General features: G+C 41.3%; 1 protein-coding gene across 2 annotated transcripts in view; it reads left to right on the top strand.

Annotated features, from left to right (window-relative positions):
• CARF (calcium responsive transcription factor) overlaps positions 1–24,578 on the top strand; it is a 2,518,000-nt gene that overhangs the window by 1,241,217 nt on the left and 1,252,205 nt on the right. For both annotated transcript variants that reach the window (XM_044075092.1, XM_044075091.1), the window contains exon 9: positions 21,600–21,720. In XM_044075092.1, the coding sequence (XP_043931027.1) occupies positions 21,600–21,720 (121 nt within the window). The remainder of the gene's footprint in view (positions 1–21,599; positions 21,721–24,578) is intronic.

Raw genomic sequence — 24,578 nt, 5'->3', positions numbered from 1 at the left:
CCTGCCTTCTTTTAAACCTTGTTCCTCCTCTGCATGTATTGTTCCCACAATTCCCATTTTTTTCTATGTAATGTGCTCCTATTCTTTTCTAATGATCCCAGTTCCAGTTGTTTTATCTCTGTTACTATATTCACTATTTCTAGTAAAGTTGGTTTAGACTTTGATGTCCATTTTCTAGTAATTGCTTTTTTTTTGCAGGCACCATAATTAGACTCAGTAAGGTAAGGCTATGTCTAGGCAATTCCGATTCTGTATCATAGCTCAAAAAAATAATTTCCTTAGTTAATTTTCTTACCCAGTATCTCTGACGGAGCAGTCTGCAGAAGTCTGCCAACTCATTACACTCTTAGAAAATGTGTTCCTAATTACCTCTTTCTTCCTATCACACCTCCAGCATTTGCTGTCTGCCTGAGGAAAAATTCTTTGGAGTCTACTTGAGGTATAAAAATACCTATGTAAACACTTCCAAGCAAAGATCTCAAGTCTTCCAGACATTGTTCCATATTTGAGAGACATGCATATATCTCCTCATTGTTTCTTTGTGAATTGCTTATCCAGTCTCTCTTCCCAATCCTTTCTAACCTCCTGTGATCGATTCTTATAGTTATTGTGCAATATTGTGTATGCTGTACTAATTATTCCTTTTTTAACAGCAGCTTCTGCTCTAGATTCTACTAAAAACTCTACCACTGCTGGTCTTTCACTTAAGTTCCTCCTATTTCTTTCTCTTTGCCTGTTCTCTGATATCAATCCATGATAGGGAAGGCAATTTCTAGCTTGCATTCCAAATAAATTCTTGACCTCTTCCAATTCTATTAACCTTTCCTCTCTAATTATTTGCGCCCAATACCCTGGTTCTTTGGCCAGTTTTCTCCAATAGATTCCAGCCCCCACTTGCCTATTGTCTGTATACCTAATTGCAGTTATTTCTATCAGCAGAATCTCCTTTCTGCATTCACATGCTGGTTTAGTTCTTAGAATACTTTCTTCTACTTTATGAATATAATATTCAGTATTGTTGTTGTCATTCTCCTTTTGGAATTGTATCCAAAATCCCAGTCTCACCTTGTTTCTTGAGCTTCTCCCATTTCATCATCATCCCTTTCCACTTTGAATTATAGGTTTCTGCTTGTGCTGTGTAAAAGAGCCTTAACTGTGGGGTTCTGAAATACCCCTTCAAATCGGGTAATCCGAAACAGCCTTGTTCAGTTAGAAGAATCAGATTATCCCACATCTACATCTTCTCTGGTTGATAAAAATATGCCTGACATGTGTATAAAACTAAGGGGGAATAAAAACATTTAACTGCTTGCATCTTGCTATACATATTTATATAACAGAGCTTCCAATTTCTCAGTTTTTATATTATCCTTTGCTTAGTCTCTTCCTACATACCCTTAGCTGCCACACCAGAATCCTTTTTAATCTGTACTCCTAAGTACTTCGTTTTATGATGTCCCCATAAATATGGATATTGCTGAACCAATTCATGTGTGGGTACATAATTTACAGCTATTACCTTTGTTTTAGTTTCATTAATTTTGTATCCCGAAAAGATCTGAAAATGCCTCAATGTTTCACAACACTGAAGTATCCTTTTCTAGTTTTAACTGATATAACATAATATAATCTACAGATAGAACCAGCTTTTCTTGACTACCATACCAATTATATCCTTGAATTTCTGGGGAAAGAGGACACCCCTGCCTGGTTCCTCTCCTCAAACAGAAATTATCAGGTAGGAACCCATCCAGTATAATTTTTGCCTTTGATCCCTCATATATCCTCCTAATCAACCTTATCATTTTATCAGGAAATGCAAATACTTTGATTGCCCTGCTCATAAACTCCCAGGTTACTTTGTCAAATACTTTCTCTGCATCAAGACCTACTAACAGCAGTGGTATTATCTTAAATTCAGCTTCCCTTTGGATCAGTCACTGTTCTGTTAATGTTGTCAAATGTTTGCTTCCCCTCCACAAAACCACATTGATCCATATCTACCAATTTTGGCATCACATTTGCCATTCTTTTAGCCATTATAGACGTAAACACTTTATAATCATGATTTAGTATTGAAATGGGCCTATATGAAGCTGGGTTTGGTGAATCTTTACCCTCTATGGGTATTACAGCTGCTACCGCTTTCTTCCAGGATGTTGGTACTTCTCCTCCCTTTAAAATACTGTTAAACAAAACCTTCCAGATCTTTAGCATTTTTTTCTTTTCTAGCTTTCAAACTTCGACAGGAGTACTATCTATTCCTGGGGACTTTGCTATAGCTTGGTTATACATCACCATTCTTATCTCATTTCATCTTGTCCTATTAGTAATTGAGCCTCCTCTCCCTCTGACCTTGGCATATTTAATTCTTCTTTAAATTCTTCCATTTGTACCTTTTTTGATTTCCATATTTCTCTGCTTTATACAGACTTTAACAGAATTTCTAAAATATTTCTAATAGTTCTACAAGATCCTTTATCTTCCTTGTTATAGGCTGCCTAAGCTTGGTGACAGCCCTTTCTATTTTCTGTTGCCTAAGCCATCATGCTAAAAGTTTTTGTGCTCTAGAGTTATTATCAAAAATGGTTGCTTAACAGCAATCTTTCTAAACTCATACATTTTATCAAGGTGTAATCCCTTATTTTCTATTTAGCATTCTGTAGTTGCTCTTCTTCTTCTCCTGTGAGATTCCCCCTGTTTTTCAATATTTTAATATTTGTCAGTCCCTGTAAATAATCCTTGTTACTTATTAGTCGTATCTCCCTTTCTTTTATTTCAATCCTGTGACATCCCTTCTCTGGGCCAGTAATCAAGGAGCCTTAATCCTCACCACTGATACTGGTGGGTGACATTCACTTATAACAGAAATAGATGCACACAGTAATTTCAGATGCAGCTCTCTGCACCAAGCACAATTTCCCTTAAGAGCACAAACCGGGAGCACACCCAGTCCCAGGGCTGGGTTTTCTACTCCAGGCCCCAAATAAGACTTCATCTTTCTTTCTGCAGAAACAAGTGCTATGTGTCCCTGTTCCAAATAGCTGACATACACAGTCTTTGAGATCTGATTTTCACATGCACGCACACACACACACACACACACACACACACACACACACACACACACACACACACACACACACCTGTGAAAGGCTGGCACAGGTTACTCGCTCTGCTACTTCTGCGCAGACTATAAAGTAGTTACATTACCATCAGACAGCTACTCTAAGGCTGTTATAAGGGTACCCAGTTATACTGAGTAAAACTAATACTAATACAAATGGTAGTGTTTGACCAATGTAGCAAGGCTTTCAGGATTGGCCACAATGTCACTAAATAAATATAAGTACTCTTAAAAGTTAAAATATTCTTTAAAAGGCCAGCTACAATGAAAAGTTTAAATTTATTTAATAGTAATTAATAAAAAAACATGAAATTATTGAGTATCTATTTACAGTAAACACCAGAGTTTCAATCACAGGAAATATTAAAGATAACACAGATGGAAAGATTCACATAGATGCAGAAAAATAATATTTAACTAATCTCACTATATTTTCCTGACTGATCTAAATAATTATGGTTTCCTACTTACATAATAGAGCAAGGCAAGATTTGTGGGTGAGTGGTCTTGTCAGTTCTAAAACAGAGTGCCCTGAGACTTCTCTCATCTAGTATTAAAGCATCATTTCAGTGCTGGATTACAGAATGACATCACATCTGGTCACCTGACTCTGTGATTCCCATACTACCCCCTTTACTAGAAGCTGAAGCAGGATCTTGAACATATGGGTCATAGTAAATACACACATAGAGTTGTGCTAAGATGTGTTACATCCACCCTTCCATGGTTCATAGGTTGGTACTAGGCTATTGGCCCTAAGGCCTATGCAAGCCTAGCCATAACAATTCCCTGGAAATTTCGTCCCACAATATTTACTTCTCTGGGCCCCTGTCTAGCAGGGCGACTGACATGATCCCCGGGGTGAATTTCCTATCTCCCATCCAATCATCAAGGTTCCTTTTGAAGAGGGCAATGAGGTGCTCTTCTTGACATGTATGGGCAGTCTATTCCAGAGTATGGGGAGTCTCTGGGTCAGGAACCTATCCCTCCAGCATGTTTTGTTCATTGTGATGATAAGGTTTAGATCCTTGGAGCGTGTGGCTCTGAGGGATTGGGATTTCTTTAAGCGGAGCATGTCCAGCAGCTCAGGGTTTGACATACCTTGTATGTTAAGCAGAGATCGCCTCTGAGTAGACAATATGCCACAGAGTATAGATGGAGTTTTTTTAGACGGTCAGCATATGGCATCTGCTTTAGGCCTGTGATTCTTTTAGTGAGGTATTTCTGTGGCCTTTCCAGCTGTTGCAGATGTCTTGTGAGGTACATACCAACTGGGGCATTATACTCTATAAGGGGTCTAATGAGGGATGAGTACAGTGGGACAGTGACCTCTTTTTTTCTGGATGAAAAGCCCTTAGTGATGAGGTGTGCCACATAGAATGATTTCCTGACTGTTGTGGCGATGTGGTTATCAAAAGTGAGACCACTGTCCACTTGTGTCCCTAAGTCTCTCATCACACTTTCGATGGTTAGTGTCCTGCCACCTATGTGGAAGTTCATGGGTGCATGTTTTTTTCCAGAGGGGATAACTATACATTTCTTGGCATTAAGCTTGAGCCCATGGCTCTGGCACCAGGCATCTGTTTCTGTGAGGCCCTTTTGTAGAATGTCCACATCATTTGGGGATTCAATAATGGCTCCCAGTTTGCAGTCATCTGCAAACTTTGTTAGCCAGAGTCCCTTAGAGTTGGCCTGTACTTCAGAGAAGTAGATGCCAAACAAGAGTGGTCCCAGGACTGAACCCTAAGGTACTCCACTTGTCACTTGTCTGGAGCTGGATTTGGAGTCGGCTACTTTTACAGTCTGTGTTCCGTCAGTAAGCCAGTTGGCAACACATCGAGTGACGTAGGGATTTATGCCCAGCTTAGTAAGTTTATATATGATTCCAGAGTGGGGGGATGGTATCGAAGGCCTTGGCGAGATCCAGATAAACTGTGTGGACCGCCTTGCCCTTGTCCACAGCTCTGGAGACCGATTCGAAGAAGTCAATCAGATTCAGGAGACAAGATCGGCCCTTCACAAACCCAAACTAGGTGGGGTCCAGTGTTTGAAGGTTGCCAGTGTCTTTGTTTATAAGTTCCATGATAATGCGTTCCATGCCCTTGGAGATCAGGCTTGTCAGACTGATGGGATGGTAGTTCCCGGGATCCAAGGCGGATCATCCCTTGTGGAGCAGGATAACTGTAGCTGTGCACCACTCGGGCACGAAGCCAAAGGTGAGGCTATGATTAAACATGACACTTAGATGGGGTGCCAGTTCATTTTGTAGTTCATGTAGTACACAGCCTGGGATGTCATCTGGTCCCACGGATGCTGTATTCTTAGCTTTGGAGAGTGCTGTTCCTACCTGTGTGGCTGTAATCATCGGAATTTGGCAATCTTTTGGTATTGAGATGGGCCCTTTAGGGGGTAAGAGGGGGGTGAAGTTGGCACTAAATCGATCTGCCAGGATATTGGCAATATCCTTGGGATCAGTATATTTAATGCCATTCTGTTGTAGCTCAGAGCAGATCTGAGCATTGCCATTTAGATTCTTAACATAACTATAGAATGCCTTGTGGTTGTCTTTGGAATCTTTGGCAATTTTATTTGCATAACTAGCTTTTGAGGATTTTATGAGGGATCTCAGCTTCTTACTGAGGCTGGTGAGGGAGTTTTTTGCATCCTGGGATTTTCCTCTTTTCTGCAACAGTTTCTTCCTTCTGTTGTATAGTTTGTTTATAGCAGGGGACCACTAGATTGGCTTTCTTTTTTTAGAGAAGAGCATCTTGGTTCTGTTTGGGATGGCACAATTCATGCATGAGTGGATATGCTCGTACAGTGCCTTAGTGTAGGATTCTGCAGTCGAACTTCCATATCCCGTCTGCGTGGGTGTTGTGAAGTTTGTCACTTCTTACTTCAGTAGCATGAAGTTGGCTTTGGAGAAGTTTTTTAAGGAGGTTTCCTTACTGGGGGGGGGGGGGTGGGATGTGGATGTCAAGGGTGATTTGCTTATGGTCAGTCCTGACCAATGAGGGGGTGACCACTGGTGTGGAGCATCTATCTCCCATGTTGGTAATGACCAGGTCTAGGATATTGGAGCCCCTGGTGGGACAATGGATTAGTTGACCCAGGACGTTGGAATTTATGAATTCCAAAAATCGTTGGGAAAAGGAGTTGGTACTCGAGTAGTTTTCCCAATTAATGGCTGGGTAGTTGAAATCACCCAGTATTAGGGTGTTTGGTTGTATCTTAATATTTTCCAGTATGTTTAGGAAGGTGTAGTGAGAATCTTGGCGTATGGTGGGGGATCTGTAGCAAGCTACAATTTGGATTGCAGTCTTACCTAGTGTTAGTTGCACCTGGAGAATTTCAGATGCATTGTGTTGGACAGCTAGCCTGGAGGTGTGAATATCCTTGGTGAATATGGACACTCCTCCACCTTTAGTGTTTCGGTCTTGGTTTTGTGGCCGAAAAGTGTGGTAAGAATTGTAGCCTGGTATTGCAGGGGTGCTCTCTGGAGCCTTGAACCAGGTCTCAGTTACTGCACAGATATCGATGTTCTCCATTTTTAGGAGTTGCTCGAGAGGGTGCATTTTGAGGTTTAGACTTCTAGCATTGAGTAGCATTACTTTCAGTTTTTGCATGCTTGTATCTGTTACGGTGGTGGTTTTATCCTTTGAATCTTGCCTAAAAAAGGCACTATAGGGGTGGCAAGAACTTTAGCCAGTAACCTGAATCCAGGGGTGACAGGTGCAGACCATCTCTGGCAAAGCATCATGATTTGTCGATCATGTCTTCCCAGGCAGACAAATACTGGATCCCCTTTGAATGACACCAGAAGCTTAGCCAATTGTTGAAGTCAGTCATTTTGTCCTTATACTGTGGTATCATTCTGGGCGAAGGCAGGATGCTACTCATGGCTAGGGTCATATCTGCCTGGGTTACATGATCCAAGAGCTCTTCCATGTCTCTTTTCATGTAGTCCAGGGAGGTATGTCTCAAGTCCAGCATGGACAATGACAGAGTCGTATTTGTACTTGTTGTGGAGTGACTTGAGTGCATGCATTATGTGGCGGATCCTGGCACCCAACAGGCAGCTGACTGTAATTTTCTCCTTGTTCAGCCTGGTGAGTGGGACATCAGTGTGCCTGACTATAGAGTCACCTGTGACTAAAGTGTTGGGTACATTGTCTTGCCTTAGGGGCTGTTGTTGGGTGGCACACTGGTATTGTAAGCTATGTGTCACTTTGGTTGTGACTGGTGTTTGCTTGCGTTTCGGCTTTGGAGGTCCTTGTTGCTTGGGCAGGTTAATGTTAAGGTCCTCCGCATATGTGGGTTTAGTGTTGCTATGTGTGGGTGTTGATGGTGTGGGTTTTGAAGGGCTATGAGTTGCTAGAGGTGTAATGCAGGTGTTAGCCTTCTCCTCTTGACTGTCTAGCACAATCTTGACCGGAGAGAGCTTTGCTTCCAGTTTGGCTATGTAAGTGCATCTCTCGCAAGTTGTAGTGTTGGGTGATAGGAGGAGAGGATTGTCTGTGTACATGAGGCAGTTGCCGCATTGCCCCAGTATGCGCAGATTCACCAGGTGGACTGGAGAAATCACTGGAAGCTGACCCTTGGACATGCCTGTTTAGGTGCTTTTTTGTAAAGTTTAAGAGCCGTTTTCCCTTACCTTTGCAAGGTACTTTGCAATTGTAGGCTGCTTAGTGCCTATGATTAATTTCTCCTTATTGACAAGGAAAGCTGAGTGCTTTTATCAGTTTCAGGTTTCCTAGTGCTTTCCAGCAGGTTCTAGAGCAAGTGCTAGTCACAGGGGTTCAGATTTTAGTGCTACTACTAAGAAACCAGCTAGTTTTAAGGGAAAATTTGAAGAGCAGACTTTCTGGCACCTGGAATAGTTTAACTGTAGCCTTGTAGTGTTGCACGATGTGAAAAATGTGCAAACACACGCGTTTTTAAGCCAGAAAGTTGAAAGGGATAGAAATCAGCCCAAAAAGGCTAATAAAATTACAGTTTCAGAGCTGGAAACCACTCCTGTAGCGTTAGATAGGCAGTACAATGCTCACCAGTCCCACTGGTAGGCAGTAGGACTTCCCTCTACCACAGCAAGGTCTGGATAGCTCTGAGCACAGAAAATAAAGTCCTGAGACAAGTAAAGCCTGAGATATGGACTGGCTAGAAAAGGTGGGAAACGAGCAAACAAGATAGTATATATATATATGTATATATTTTTTTAAACGGGCTAAACAATGCAATAATACAGTAAATAAACACAGAAAAGGCTAACACACTTGAGTGTGTAGTCCTAAACAGTAAATGCAATTAAAACTCTACAAAATTAGCAGTTTAAAACTTTTTAAATGAAGCAAGGCAAGTGCACAACTGAAAAACGATTTAAGAGGCAGTAACACAGCAGAATAAGTAGCTAGTCTACATATACAGAGAAGTCTATATATACAGAAGCTAAAACACACAAACACTTCAGATGCAGTGCAACCTAGAGCACTTGAGTTGTAGCAATATTAAGGCAATTACAGTTATAATAAATGCTCTAAAATATACTCTATATTTCCAAAATGTTTGAGAAGCACAGTCAGAACATAAGGAAATTCAGGCAAAAATTTTTTTTTTTTTTTTTTTTTAAAGGGAAAAGGAGAAACAGAAGGCCTCATCAAATGTTCTCTCTGTATTAGGTCGAATGAGCTAATGACACTAGACTGGGAGGAGTGTCCCAGATCAGATTTACAGTAGGGAGTAGGGGCGGGCAACTGCAAAGCCACCAACCTGTTAGCCTACAAAGCACTACAGAAAGCCACAAAATTAAAGTTTTTAAACAGATAAAGATTTGTAAAGATACAGAATGCTTTTAACTGCAAACAAATCAGTTACCCGTGCAGATTACAATAAAAGTGCTATATATAAATTGCTAGATACAATAAATTGTATAAATTATCGAAAAAAAACAGGATACTTGTATATCTCAGCTAAGAGTTTGAGTCAACACCTCTCATCCACTCTGCTCAGTGTGTATAGACAGAAACTCTCTTAAATACCAGAAGAACAACTTTTTTTTTTACAAAAACACAAAAGACCAAGCCCCCACTAGCCTGCAGCCAATTAATACAATCTAGCCAAGGTAAAGAAAGGCTTCAGCTAATTCAAGATGGCCTGTTCATGTGCTTAGAACAATCACTAAAACAAGCCCAGAGCCAACAATTCTGAACTAGGACAAATACTAAACCTATTAGCCTACAAAGCAGTACAGAAAGCCACAAAATGAAAGTTTTTAAACAGATAAAGATTTGTAAAGATACAGAATGCTTTTAACTGCAAACAAATCAGCTACCCATGCAGATTACAATAAACGTGCTTTATATTAATTGCTAGAAACAATAAACTGTATAAATAATCGAAAAAAAAAAACAGGATACTTGTATATCTCAACTAAGAGTTGGAGTCAACATCTCTCATCCACTCGATGGTAGCAATTAGTTCACCACCAAGGACAGTACAGCAGGATTCCTAGTCCTTGTTTTCACAGACGTTGCTTCTCTGGCTGCATTCAGACCTGTGAGGTACAATCTTTATGACTTATACCAAGTAATTTAATTTCAGGTTATTTTTCAAAGTAAGCTCTTCTCTTCTCTTCCAGTATCCTCTGTTGCAATATTTTCATTTCGACAGTTACAATACAGTCTGACGTACAGGTGTATTTCTTTTCTGTCCAGCAGGACCCACTGTTGGTACATTTTTTTTAACACAAGCAACTTTACAAATACATTTTCAACATAAGCACCTGTACAAATCAGCTTGATATACAAGTGAGATGTAACTCTTTACAAAACTCCATCTAGCTGTGCTGGCATATGTTACATATCCACTGCCGTTCTCCTCCTGGCATAGCTGGTACTACCTCACATCATCACACACCGTATTTTTAAATTCCACATTAATTTTATCCCACTCCCTGCTATATTTTCAGAAGTTGTTTCTGTCTTCTCTAATAGCTTTTGAAAAATTTCCACTACCTATTCCTTAAATTCCTTTCTTTCCACCAGATAGGTGGGAACGCGCCAGTGTCTCATTTTTATTTCATTACCCTGTGTTTTATTTAGTTATTATTGGAGCACAATCTGAAGTAATTATTGGGTGCATATCAAGACCTTCAGTTAAATACACGTTCCTGTGAAATGTAAATTGTGTCTAGCCTATTCCAGTTTTTGTATCTTGGGGATTAATATGTAAATTCACTCTGAATTTCTAGTTCTGAATTCACATCTTTCATGCAAAATATTTTTATAAATTTCTTTAAAAATCTAACCTCCTTAGTATATTTTCCTTTCTGGGACCCCCAGACACATCTTCACTGTTGCAAATCAAATTCCAGTCCCTACGTGTAAGTAATATGGCTTGTTGAAAGCTGATTATTTCTCCCAGAAGTTTCTTAAGCTCCATTATAACAGTTTTCAGTGAAATATAAATACATGCCAGTGTAATGCTCCTCCTTTGCCAGTAGCCCCTTAATACTACAAATCTACCATTATTGTCTTTTTTTCCTATTCTGTTACTTTTGAGGCTCCTCTTGCAATTACTATAAATACTCTTGCCTTTCTTTGCCCCAGGTATTCCACTGAATAACCATCCTGTACACTTTTCTTTATCAGATTCACATGTTCATTTCTTTTGAAGGGTCTCCCCTCTGGCATAGCTATTTGCACTCTACATTTTTTGATGTAGTGCACTACTCTTTCTTTTTTTGTATTTATCTGTGAGACCATTAACATTTAAAAACATTCCCGTCTTTTGTGTATAACAGCTTGTTTGTAAAATATCTAGTACCAGCTTTTGTGTTACATACATACACTGTTTGGCAGGTTAATCTTTTATACAGCTGTTTCTTGTCATCTCCATTTGAGCCTGTGTCACATCTTGCAGAACTTTTTGTTTTATTGAAAACCCTCAAACAAAAATATACACACACACAATACACTCTCTAAAACCTAATAACTTAAAAATAACACAAAACGATGCACATCTTCAAATATTGAAGTTTTACCTTCCTAATAGAAACAAAAGTTCCAAACTGGCAGCCAGATACAAACACTCGAGCTAAACAGAAAAGGATTATCCATGCTAAGAACCGTGTGATTCTATTAAGTGCTGTCTGGTTTTGCCTTATCTTTATAGCTTTTCTAGCTGGGAAAACACTTGAATGCATCCAGAAAACATTTTCTTGTAGTCATTTCTCTTTATCAGATTGTCTGCTAGTGATATGAGAACCAGATACAGGACAGTTTACTAGAAAAAAAGACCTTATAATATCCAATATTCTTTTTTTTTTAGTTTACTTGCTTCCTGTTAAAAAGTGTTACTGTATAAAGCTAATGGCCTTTGTGACCACCCCTGCACTGTACACAGGCTACAGGAATTCAATATCCACACCACTACAAGCCAGTTAATATGTGATGTGGCTGTCCCACCACTGCCATCCAGTTAATATGTGTGATGCAATTTCCCTTAAGGGCGCACAGAGATCGCAGTCAGCCTGGAGACTAGTTTCTCCCTCTTTCTCCAGATCCCCAGTACGACTCCCCACTGGCACAGTTATAGGGTTAAGATCTTAGCTGAGGGGTCAAGCCAAGACCTCCAGCACCCTCTGTGTCCAACCATTGCTTCGTGTCCCTGCAGAAGTAGCTGACACACATTGATTTATATACAAACACACAGACACTCCTGGGGAAGGCTGGCGCAGGTTTACTAGCTATGCCCTCTTCTGCCCAGACTATAAGGTAGTTATCACTGCCACCAACCCCGCTTTATCAGCTACTTAAGGCCCTTCCCAAAGGGTGACCAATCCTACTGTGTAATGTTACTATTATCCAAGTGGTATGTCTGACCAAAAGCAAGGCTATTTAGGAGTGGCCTGTACAGTGTCACCAAATACATATGCAAGTACTCTAAGAGCTTAAATATATCTCACAAATATCAGCCACAAAGATAGGTTTAAATATATTTAATAATAAATAATAAAAGTAAAAGATAATACTCAATCAACACAGTTATTTCAGAGTTCAGAATCACAGAAAACAGTTTAAAACAACATTGCAGGACAGTCTCAAATAAATACAGAAAACATCTAAACTAATCTTTACTATACTCCTGTCTATATGTAAAATGAATTACTTTTCCCTAGTTACTATTAGCAAGGCAAGTGCAGATGATGGTGATGGATGTTTCCAGGTCAAAGACAAAATGCAACATGCATACAGTCTCTCTCTCAGAGAGTTCTTAAATTACTATCAAACATTACTGCTGGGTCAGTTTGGATGACATCACTCTTTGTCTCCTGCCTTCATTTCTCAAGCTAACTGATACAGAATTTTAACATCTCTGTGAGAAATACCATCTCTCAGACGTGCAGCAGCTAGGAAGTCATAGGGCAATAAAACACTTTACATTTTAAACATAATAAATACTTCTCTCTAAGACAATAGAAAAAACGTCTAGCTCTAGACATCCTGTCTTCTTACTGCAATAAAACTAACTTTTATAGTACATCATAAAGCACTTAATTTCAACTTATTTTCTTGAAGTTTTGTAAGTTAATCTTTTGTGTTCCAGCAGGGTATTCTGTGGTTACATTCTTGAAGCTCAGAACATAACATACAGTTCTGTATAAATCATATCAATATTCACAAATGACATAGAATTTTTTTACAAAATTCCAGATACCTGGGATGGCAGTGTCATAGCCTTAACCCAGTTATTCTCTTATGCAAGAATGAGAAAAAGCGCATAATATTTCTTTTATGCTGTTTTAACCAGATCCCCGCTTTTTCCTTTGCAGTGCCTATATTTCTTAAAAATGAGCAATTAGAAAGAGAGAAGAAGGGAGAAAGAAACAAAAAGAATAAGTAAAATCACCCATTTACATTAGTATCCCCATTACACTTAAGAATAACTGAAAAAGATTTACTTTGTAGCATGCAAAGTAAATCGTGCACCACTTAAATAATACTGTTAAGAAAAAAAAATGTTTTACTTACAGTTAACTCTCTCCCAAGTCTTTTCTTAACATTAATGACGTGAAGTAGGGCATATGCTTTAGAGTCCCCTACAAGTTCAACAGAGTCCAAACAAGTCCAATATTTCCAGATTTACTTTTTCTGTCCTGTTTCACAAATGTAATTATTGCTTTGTAATTCCACATTTGTCAATTTCCAAGTTACTGATTTTAGTCTCCAAATGATAATGACATGAAGTACAGCATGTTTAGATTCCCTTACAAGTTTAAGTCCAACAAAGTCCAATATTTCCAGATTCACTTGTTCTTTTCCTGTTCATCTCCATCTGCCAAACCCTGTCTGTACTTCATCTCCAGTGCACTGTCAGTGTTTGTAGTTAACTCCTGTACCTTTTTCTCTCTCAAGCATTTTCTGTTGAAACACTGGGAAATGTTTTACTGGCACACTCTCTCTCTGGTCATTATTATAAGAAGAACAAAAAGCAAAATCTCCTCCTGATGTCCTTCATGGATGCATCTGCAGTCATAACAAGTGGGTTGTCCTGTCGTCAGGCAGCCCTGCAGTCGGCCGGATTCCAAAGTCCGGGTCCGGCTTCGGCTGATGTCGCACTCCACCCGACGTCATCTCTGTTGGTCTTCGGGTATAAAAGCATCAGCCGACGCCATTTTCCTCAGTCTTTCTTGCCGCGCGGCGCCCGAAGCAGAAGCTGTTCGCAAGTGCCGGTCGGTCGGATCCAGAGATTACTTCTTCCGACTACCCAATCTACCAAAAAACGCAAAGATAAAGACCGACACTCGCGGTCCGCGGTTTCGGCCGAAACCACGGTAAAGCAAACCGCGAGTGTCTCGGTTTCGGCCGAAACCGAGAAAACTGATCAAAGTACAGCTGAACCTATTCTTACAACTGAGGCCCCTGCTACAACTCTTGAATCGACCTCAGAAATTGTACCCACTACGGTGGTTGACTTATCAGACACCATCCCCTTGGATGTCTCTACCCCAGCACGTGGTGCTGCTAGGCCTCCAGCAGCCATGTCCATTAAGGCCTTCGCCAGGGCTAAAGCAGCCAAGACTACTAAATCAGTGCCTGTTAAACCCCCCCACATCCAGGCCCTCTTCTAGTTCTCAAATGCTTTCTTTGGCAGAAGATTTAATTTCTTTAATTAGAGGATCTCAATCTCACCCAGACAGGGCCTCTCAGCCCCCAGAGAAGAGACCTAGGGCAGAGCCCCCTGAGCCAGTGTCTTCTGATGATTCTGCTGATGAATCAGACATAACTGACCAGCCAGAGGCTCCCTTCTCCAATTTTGAAGATTCTGATGCTGAAGAATCCATTCCAGCTGCTTCCCCACCAGAAGAATTCTCCTTTGGAAACCTTGCATGCCATGCGAGAACAGTTCCAATGGCAGCAACAGGATTTTTCAGACTCCAGAAAAGACTTAGGACCTTTCTGCACCTCCCACAGCACAGGCCCTTGGCTATACCTCCTGTTCTCTCTGTGGTGGATGATGCTTTCAATGATGTTTGCTCCGCTCCAGATTCTTTACCCCAGCCCTGCCAAACCAGACAGATTTTACAGGGTGCCAGATACTCATCACCACCTTTACAAGGCCCTCTTGCAGACCCAGAAACTATATCCCAGGGTCCCAAGGCAGTAGCGCGACCACAGCTAAAAACCCTATTCCTCTGAAAGGGAAGCAAGGTCATTAGACAGATGGGGTAAAAAGGTCTACACTTCAGCTACTCTCTCAGCTAGAGCTTTAAACTGTCAGTTTCACATGATACAATACCAAGAGTTTATGCTTGATCAGTTAACTAAAAAACTAACCACTGATGAATCTCTTGATAAGAAGTATGTATTAGAGATGGTAAATAACATACAACAAGTTAGCAACCATTCCTTAAAATGTGGCTATGATGCACTGGAGGCTTCATTTAGATCAGCCATGACAGGCACAGTGATAAGAAGGCATGCATGGCTAAAGGAACAAGCTTTACCGGATCATGTTAAAGCTAAGTTGCTAGATGCTCCTATGGACAAGACAAGTTTGTTTGGTACACCTGCCCAGCAGGTTATGAAGAAAATGGAAGAAAAGGCAAAATCTGTTCAAACTGTCAAAGATTTCTTGCAGGTTCAACCCCAAGGTTTAGCAGGAACTGGCCTGCCAAAATTGGTCCTTTCCTGACTCCACAAAATTTCAAAGGGGCAGGAATAGACGTTCCAGAGGCAGAAACCAATCCAGAGGAGGGGCCTACAGAGGACGACAGTGGCAAGGTAACAACAGAGGCACAGACACAGCCACTGCCACTACATCAGCACAACCACAGTGACTTAATCCTAACTCCGCCTACCAGGGAACAAATAGCAGCTCCTCTAGGCGGAAAGTTAACCTTATTTTCAAAGAACTGGCACTACATGACAAAAGACAAGTGGATTTTACAAACCATAGATCAAGGTTACGGTTTCACTTCCACACTCTACCAGTCAAAAGAGGAATGCCAAATCTACCTCCAAATCAAAAAACAGAGGCTCTACGCCAGATAATGGAGTTAGCAAACATGAGAGCTGTGGAAAGAGTGCCAACAGCAGAACAAGGAAAGGGGTTCTATTCCAGACTATTCCTAGTTCCAAGAAAGGAAAAAAGTTGGAGACCAATTCTCGACCTGTCCACCTTAAATACATACATCATTGTCCCAAAATTCAAAATGCTGACCCTACAGCAACTTCTTCCCATGCTGGGCAAGGAGTCTTGGCTGGTAACTCTAGATCTCAAGGAGGCATACCTGCACGTCCCCATTCGACCAATCTGCAGAAGATACCTCAGATTTCTTGCAGGATCAGAGCACTATCAATTCTCAGCATTGCCCTTTGGCTTATCTACTGCCCAGAGTATTCACAAAATGCCTGGCATCAGTAATCGCCCATTGCAGACTACAGGGAATTCAAATTTACCCATACCTGGACGACTGCCTACTACAAGGGGACAACAAAAGCAAGCTGACAACAGATTTACAAAGGGTCATTTACTTGCTACAAGGACTGGGATACACAGTCAATTTACAAAAGTCAAGGCTGATACCATCCCAAACAAGGACATTCTTGGGGGCGGAATTGGACACAGTACAACAAATGGCATTCCTGACTACAGAAAACAAAAGAACTTCCTCTTTACTTCTTGGCACTAACAAAACTGAACAAGTTAACAGCAAGAAAAGTTCTGCAGGCCTTGGGCTTCATGGCATCATGCATAATCTTGGTCCCATTTGCCAGACTACATATGAGGAAATTACAGTGGTACCTAAAGAATTTATGGTCCCAACACAGACACAGTCTAGAAACAGAAATCCCTCTAATTCCATGCTTAAAACAGGAGTTCCTATGGTGGGCTCAGGCATGCCAGTCAAACCCAGGCCTACCCTTTCGCAGATGTCAACCAAGCCAGACCATCACAACAGACGCTTCAGACCTAGGATGGGGGGCCCACATGCTGGACAAATGCGTGCAAGGATTGTGGACACAGGATCAACTTCACCTACACATCAATCTAAAAGAAATGCTGGCAGTAAAACTGGCAACCCAAAAGTTCAAACCATTCCTCAAAGAGGGCCAGTTGATGATAAGGACAGACAACACCACAGTCATGTGGTACATCAACAAACAGGGAGGCACTCATTCATACCCCCTATGCAGAATGACCTTGGAGCTGTGGACCCTGGCACTCAGCTACAACATTCAGTTACAGGCAATATTTGTACCGGGAAAGACAATACTCTAGCAGACATATTAAGCAGAACCACTTCGGATGCCCACGAATGGAAGCTGCACCCGGACATCTTCAAGACCATCTCAAAGAAATGGGGAATGCCACAGATAGACCTTTTCGCATCACCTCTCAATCACCAGCTCAAAAAATTCTGCACAAGGACATTCCACCCACTAGCATGGAAAGTGGACTCACTCTCCTTCAACTGGAAAGGCCTAACAGCATATGCATTCCCACCTCTTCCTTTGATACACAAGGTACTACTAAAAATCAAGGAAGAACGTCCAAGGATAATCCTGATAGCTCCAAACTGGCCAAGACAACACTGGTACCCACTACTGAAGAGCATGTCTCGAACAATATGTGGCCAATACCCTGATGCCTTTGATGTTAACTCAGAACAACTACAGCATCATACATCCAAACCTAAAACGCTGCAACTGACTGCATGGAACATCACATAGCAGCAGCTAATCCAGAACTTTCCCAAAGAGTTAAAGACATTATTCTTGAAGCACGCAGACCTTCAACAAGAAGGAACTATGCTGGAAAATGGAAAAGGTTTGTCATTTGGAGTACGGAAAGAGGAAAAGATGTGTCAAACATAGATATGCCTAACATTCTGGAGTATCTGGCGAACTTCTTCATTCAGGCCTGTCCTACTCCTCCATCAAGATACATGCATCAGCTATTTCAGCAGAATACAGCTTTGATCCACCTGTTTTTCGCACCCTTTGCTCAGGCAGTTCCTCAGAGGAATCAAGAATGTAAAACCTCCAAGGAAACCACCATTACCAGCTTGGGATTTAAACTTTGTGCTAGAAAAGTTGACACTATCACCCTTTGAACCAGCAGCAACAGCAGACCTACAACACCTGTCATGGAAAACTGCTTTCCTACTGGCAATTACTTCAGCAAGGAGGGTTTCAGAACTACAGGCCTTAATGGCAGTGCAACCCTTCCTAATCTTCCACCAAGATAGAGTGTCCATGAGGACTAATCCTACATTTATGCCCAAGGTGGTATCCAGAGTATCCTTAAACCAGGCAATCCACCTACCTACCTTCTTTCCCAACCCACAAAACAGAGGGGAAAGAATACTGCATACCTTGGATGTACATAGACAGCTACGCTACTACTTGGACAGAACAAAAAATAGCAGAAAGACTGACCAACTTTTTGTAGCCTATGCAACAGGAAGGGAAGGAAAAGCTATTTCCAAACAGACAATCTCCAAATGGATAGGAAATTGCATACGATACTGTTACTCCTTCCATGGAAAACCAATTCCACAGAACATAAGACCTCATTCTACAAGGGCAACAGCCACTACCACAGCCTTCTTACGAGGAGTGGCAACCAAAGACATTATTGAGGCGGCTACTTGGACCTCCGTGCATACATTTGCCAAGCATTATAATTTGCCTCTATATTCCAGATCCCGAGCAGGATTTGCCACTGCTGTACTGCAAGGGATCCTAAACACACCATAATCTACTTTTATCCTCCTCCCTAGTTGGCTATGGTATTCTACCCACTTGTTATGACTGCAGATGCATCCATGAAGGACATAGTACAGTTTTGTACCTACCATAAATGTAGATGTCCGAACTGGATAGCATCTGCAGTCAGGATTACCCTCCGCCTTCCCTCTGTGGTACTCCTAGGGTGTTTACCCTCCTAATAGCTAGCTGTTGGGGGGGGGCGGGGTTCTTTTTGGTGTATTTGTTTGTATATATGTACATATATGCTTATTTTTGTGTTTACCTCTATCTATTTGGAAACATTGGCATCTATCCAAATTTTAGCCTGCAAGAGGGCTACTGGCATCTGGGGCAAGAAACACTGAGGAAAATGGCGTCAGCTGATGCTTTTATACCCGAAGACCAACAGAGATGACGTCGGGTGGAGTGCGACATCAGCCGAAGCCGGACCCGGACTTTGGAATCCGGCCGACTGCAGGGCTGCCTGACGACAGGACAACCCACTTGTTATGACTGCAGATGCTATCCAGTTCGGACATCTACATTTATGGTAGGTACAAAACTGTACTTTTCACAGCTCACTTTTTGTTGGACAAACTTTTGTATTTCATCTTTAGCATGTACTTCATCAAAAAATGTTTTTGTTCTTCCATGGGAAAATATTTTGACATTAGCTGAGTATGGCAGTTTGGATCTCATGCCTGCTTCTTGACATTCCCTGTATAATGAAATAAATTAATTCCTCTTCTGCCTGGTGTACAATGACTAGTCATTCTCCACAAACGCTCTGCTGTCTCCCACTTTCAGTACTTTGTCCTTCTGCCACAGTTTTGTCAGAATCAACTCCTCCTGCTGGTAAGATTGCATTTTCACTATTAAAGGTCTTTTTTTTCACATAGCCAGGTTGACCGTACACACAATGTGCCCTTTCAAGCAACAGTTCCTGTTGTGGTATACCAGTCCAGTTGCTTATTTGTGCTTTCATGAAATTAATACAGTCTGTTCCTTTTAGCTTGTCAAGTACAGCAGAAAATCTCAGGTTTTCTCTAGTATTAGTTTTTGAAAAATATCTTCCTGTGCAGTCTCACATTCTGCCAGCTTTTTCTTCATTTCAACCTCTGCGTTTTTCAGTTTTATCATCTCATCTGAGTATCTGTTTAAAGCATCTTCCATTTTTTCCAGCCTTTTATCGTTTGAGTTGATATACTCCATCAGTGTTTCATTTATTTTAATCAGGTCTGTATGCAGTTGCTTTATACTTTCCTCAAGATTCCTGAAAGTCATCTCTAGAGCTTGCACTTCTTTTTGCTGAACAGGTACAGTACTTTTCCCAGTCAGTGTTTTTTTCACCTTGTGTAGCCGATTTTCCTTCAAGTCCTCTGTATTTCTTTTTTTCCTGGCATCCCAGGCATTGCACTTACTAGTCAGTTACTGAAATATATTCAGAAATCCAGGTCCACTGGCTTTCTCGTTTAAGTTTCTGTTTTCACACTGGGAGAGCCAAAATTAAGCTGTTACTCAGTGTGCTGCCATCTTGGAAGTTCAGGATGAGGAGTGATGTTTAAGGGAAGGCAGGAATTCAGCAATTTATGTGATGCTGGACTGAATGACAGTTGTTATAAAGAAAAACATATATGTACTGTGTAATGTATGTACTTGAAACAATGTTAATATGGTTTATTTTCTATTAATGTTTGTGTGTCAATATCTTAAGTGATAATTTAATAAAGATGTTTAAATAAAAGAAGAATATGAAGCAGGACATGCTTGAGCTTTGTGACTTGTCTTCTCAGGTTGCCAAGCATTCCAGTACTTTTGATTGCAGTGCAGTAGAAGAATTTTGCAGTAGAAACATTTTGCAGGGCAGCAGCAGCAGCTTACAGGGTCTGTTGTTCTAAGGCATGCCTGATTGAGAGCAGTACCTCTTCCGGTCCATGTAAAGACAGATTTACTAAGTGCACTTCTGGATAAGGATCAAAAGGGTAAGACTATGTCGTCCATTAGGCATCTTTTTTCAGGTCCAAGCTGCTAGGTTCAACAGGAATTACCCAGCCAAAACATGCGCTTGCACGCTAAGCAGGAGTAGTAGTAGTAAGCTTGGAAAAGGGAAAAAAGGTCAGGTACAAAAGAAAATAGCCTTGAGACCTAAAAAGAGGAGCTCTCAGGTCCAGGACGTCTGAGAGATCAGCCATGACTCTCATCCAGGCTACTTCTTCCCAGCTGGCCTACCCCAGAACAGCCCTCAGTTGCCATAGTGGTCCTTCTTCCATTTGAGGAAGTTGGAGGGCTGTTAACTTTCTTATAAGAAGCTGGGAAAACATCACCCAAAATCAGTGGGTGTTAAATATTCTAAGAAAAGTTACAGTTTCAAAATATTCCAGTGTACAGAGGTATTCCACCTGTCCAGAAGGCTCGTGTAGGTCTGAGCCTTGCATTTCTAGAATTATTGCAGTCTGGTGCTATAGATAGTCCCAATCGGAGTGGCAGAAAGAAGGTTCTACTCAAGCTTCTTTCTCATTCCAAAGAAACATGACAATAGCTTTGCCTTATTTGAACAAGTTTCTTATAGCATAAACATTCAGAATGTTGTCTCTCCCCTGTGTAGAGGAAGTCCCACTGTATTGTATAAGTAAACCGAGGGGAAAGTCTTGTATCCTTGGTATGATGAAATTGGAGTAAAATATTGCTGAAGCCACTTTCCGTTTGCATTGTCAAACTTTGACTTGTTTACTTGCACTACTGACTCTGATAGAAATTAAAAGAGTAAAAGATAACATGAAATTTGTTTTTCATTTGTTGACCAGGTTAGTCTGGCTAGGCAGCATGCCCGTTTTCAGAAGAGACCCGAGGAGAAAAGCTCCAGTTTAAATCAAGTTAAACATCAGTGAGAATTAAACATTTTGAAAAAAAAACATAATAAAATACATAAAATATACAGTAAAATAAACAATGTTCTTCCTTCAAAAAAATAACTTTGTAGCTTTACAACAAGTACACATCTGGTTAGTGCTTCCAGAGCTGTTTTTTTTTTTGTTTAACATGCTTAATTAAAATTTTTGTACTTCATAGTTTTACCCCCCCCGGGCCTCTGCTGAAAAAAGGCTGTTGCCCAGTCAAACTTCCCCAGTCAACAAATGTCAATCAATCAATCAATCAATCAATAAATAAATAAATAAACGACTGCTTAAAAAATATATTTATTTATTTATATCCCAAAGGAAGCCGAGCCATAGTTATGGAATGTCAGTTTGGGCCACGAAGGAATGGAGTGCAGCGTAAGAAAACTTTGGAACAAGAAAACAACACTAACCAGTTATATAAAGCAACTTGTCCAGCAAGGTAAATATGCCATTTCATAAAGAAGCTAGAAGACTGTCTTATTTAGTGAAATCAAAACTAAAACAAACAGTACAGATTTACCTTTCTGTTAAGGAGTTATACTGTCAGTAAATAAGTATGCTTCTCCAGTGATATGAATGCAACATGCAGAATGAAACTTGAATCTCATAGCTGAATATTGGTTTCCCAGTATAATGCAGACTTAACAGTGATGCATGCTTCTCCAGGAGTATAGTATGTGGACTGATTTTTGTAACAGATGAAATGCAGTAATAAGATGTATTTTTCTTTGCTCTGTTTGCCCCCACTTTCTATAAGAAACCCTCTTCTAGTCATATTGGCCATGTGTTTCTCATCACCATGATGAGTGTCAGTTCGGAGTGGCTATCATTCAGACATCCATCGGGGTGGTTCAAGATTGTTGTTGTTTTTATAGTCCTGTCTGCTGCACACACTTGGCAAAGCTTAAGGGTTATGCATTGAGCTGGTTGTAGAGGACAACCCTTCACATGTCCTTCCATTTTGGCATGTAGGTGCCCCATTGGGGTTCTTTTTTTTAGCTTCTTTCTTTTGTTGTTGCTTTTGGGGGTTTCATGTCATTCAAGAAGGGTAAATGCCAGTGTGGGAGGCAGATTCCCCATGAAGACCACCACAAACACTGTCTGTTTTGCCTTGGTGCCTCAGATGACTATGCGTCCTGTTCTGTCTGTCAGGCCTTTGTTCCTAAAACCCTTTGTAGTAGACTCTCTTCTTTCGTGCTTTATCTTGAAAACCAGCATCTTAAACTTCTTGCGAAGGACACTGGACAGAACTTCACACTGTGAGGGACAGACATCAGTGAAGAAAAATGCCAAGAAGCCTAGGCTGGAATCTTCTGCTGTTTAGCCTATGCTGGATGTCTCTCCTGAGACGAGTGAATGCCCTATGGTTCACCTGGCTTATTGTTGGATTCCTTTGCTGTGACCTGGTTGAAGGCTGGCAGGGATCCGACTTTAGACACGTCCAAGGAGGCATTGCAGACGTCCACTCCAGATGTTAAGGGGGAACCACGGCTGATTATCTCTAAGGGGACCTAGGGGTTCCTCAAATTTTGGTCAGAGAAGAAGTCCCGGCTACAATCATTGAATGCCGTTATGGGTCAGAGCCCTCCAAATCTTATAAGGTGGACATCCCTTTGAAGAAAAACCAAAAGACTAAACATATTACTCCAGTTTCTAAGGATCCACAGAGTGAATGGCAGTCCTTCACTCAGGGCTTGTTTAATGCTTTGATGGCATTGAAACCTCCTCAGGGAGATGTTCTTCATGTTTCACTGTTGCAGTCATCACATTTGGGTTATCTGCTTGCAGGTAGCTCTTAGCTGGCCTGATTATCAAAGTCTTGGGTCCTGCATCAGTTGCTGTTTCATCTTCCATGACGTCAGGTAGTCGGGGGTATAAAGCATGCAGCCGATGCCATTACATCAGTCTTTCTTGCCATGCGGTGTCTGAAGCAGAAGCAGTTTGCAAGTGCCGGTCGGCCGACTCCTGAAATTTTCGTTTTCGAGTTTCAGATCTGAAGTCTTCAACTAAGCTAAGTACCCCATTGGGGAACCTTTTTCTTGCTCTAAACCGATGTCAGTAAAAGTTAACAGTATTTCTTGTGGAAAGCAAATACCTCATAAAGATTTTCATTCGTATTGCATTCCTTGCTTAGTCCCAGACCACGACGTACCTCGCTGTCGGTTTTGTGCCTTATTCAAACCTTGTACTATTCGCTGTCAGTTCATTTTTGCATCTAAATATTTTGGTACTTGGATCAATTATCCAGAAATGGCTTCAGTAAGCCACCCAACTACCGACATTCCGAAAAAACGCAAAGATAAAGACAGAGATAGACCGCATAGGTCCAAAGCTGCTGCCGACGCTACTCCTAAGCTAGTCGCCAGTTCGCCAGTACTCAGTGAGGTGCTTTCGCAGCCCCTGATACCCGCTACTTCAGATTCACAGGCCTCTACTGAGACCCATTTGTAGTCCGGTATGCTTCATCGACTGTGGAACCTGCGGATGTCTCTAGCTTGGATGGGTCCGGAGCCGCTGTGCAGGCACTGGCTTACGAGGGTGTATTTAGGACTACTGACTTGCATATTAAACTGATGCCATCTTCTTCTTCAAGGCCTAAAACTTGATCCATGCCCAGAAAACCGACGCCCAGACCACATGGTCAGGCCCCTATGCCTAAAAAACAAATAAGAATGGCTGAAGACCTTATTACTCTAATCAGGGAGAGCCACCCTTCTCCCTCTAAGAGACCTAGGACTGATTATCCTTATGATTCTTCTGATCAGGATTCTGAAATTTCTGTTTTCTCTGATCAGGATTTGCCCTTATCTACCTATGAGGATTCTGATGCGGAGGACTGTATTCCCTCTGCTTCCACTTCAGAGGATTTCTCTTTTGAGGAAACCTTGCATACTCTTAGGGAGCATTTCCGCTGGGAAAGCCAGGATCACTCTGACTCCAAAAAGAGGCTTAGGGAATTCTTACTCCTGCCTCAACACAGACCTTTAGCTATCCCTCCTGTACTGGACATTGTAGATGATGCCTTCTTGGAATCTAGTCTGGCACTTGACACTTTACCTCCTGCTCCCAGAAAACCTGATAGGTATTACAGGGTACCGGACTCTCACAAGTTCCTCTCTAAAAATCCTACTGCGGATCCTGAGACCATTTCACAGGGACCCAAGGGCATTAGGGCTACTACTGCCAAAAACCCTACATTGTCTGATAGAGATTCCAGGGTGCTGGATAGATGGGGTAAGAAGGTATACACTTCTGCAACTTTGGCCATTAGGGCTTTAAACTACCAGTTTCACATGT

This window comes from Protopterus annectens, chromosome 6.part0, assembly GCF_019279795.1.
Source record: "Protopterus annectens isolate FY-2018-M chromosome 6.part0, PAN1.0, whole genome shotgun sequence".
NCBI classification, from domain to species: domain Eukaryota; kingdom Metazoa; phylum Chordata; order Ceratodontiformes; family Protopteridae; genus Protopterus; species Protopterus annectens.
This window is presented reverse-complemented; position numbering and strand designations above follow the sequence as displayed.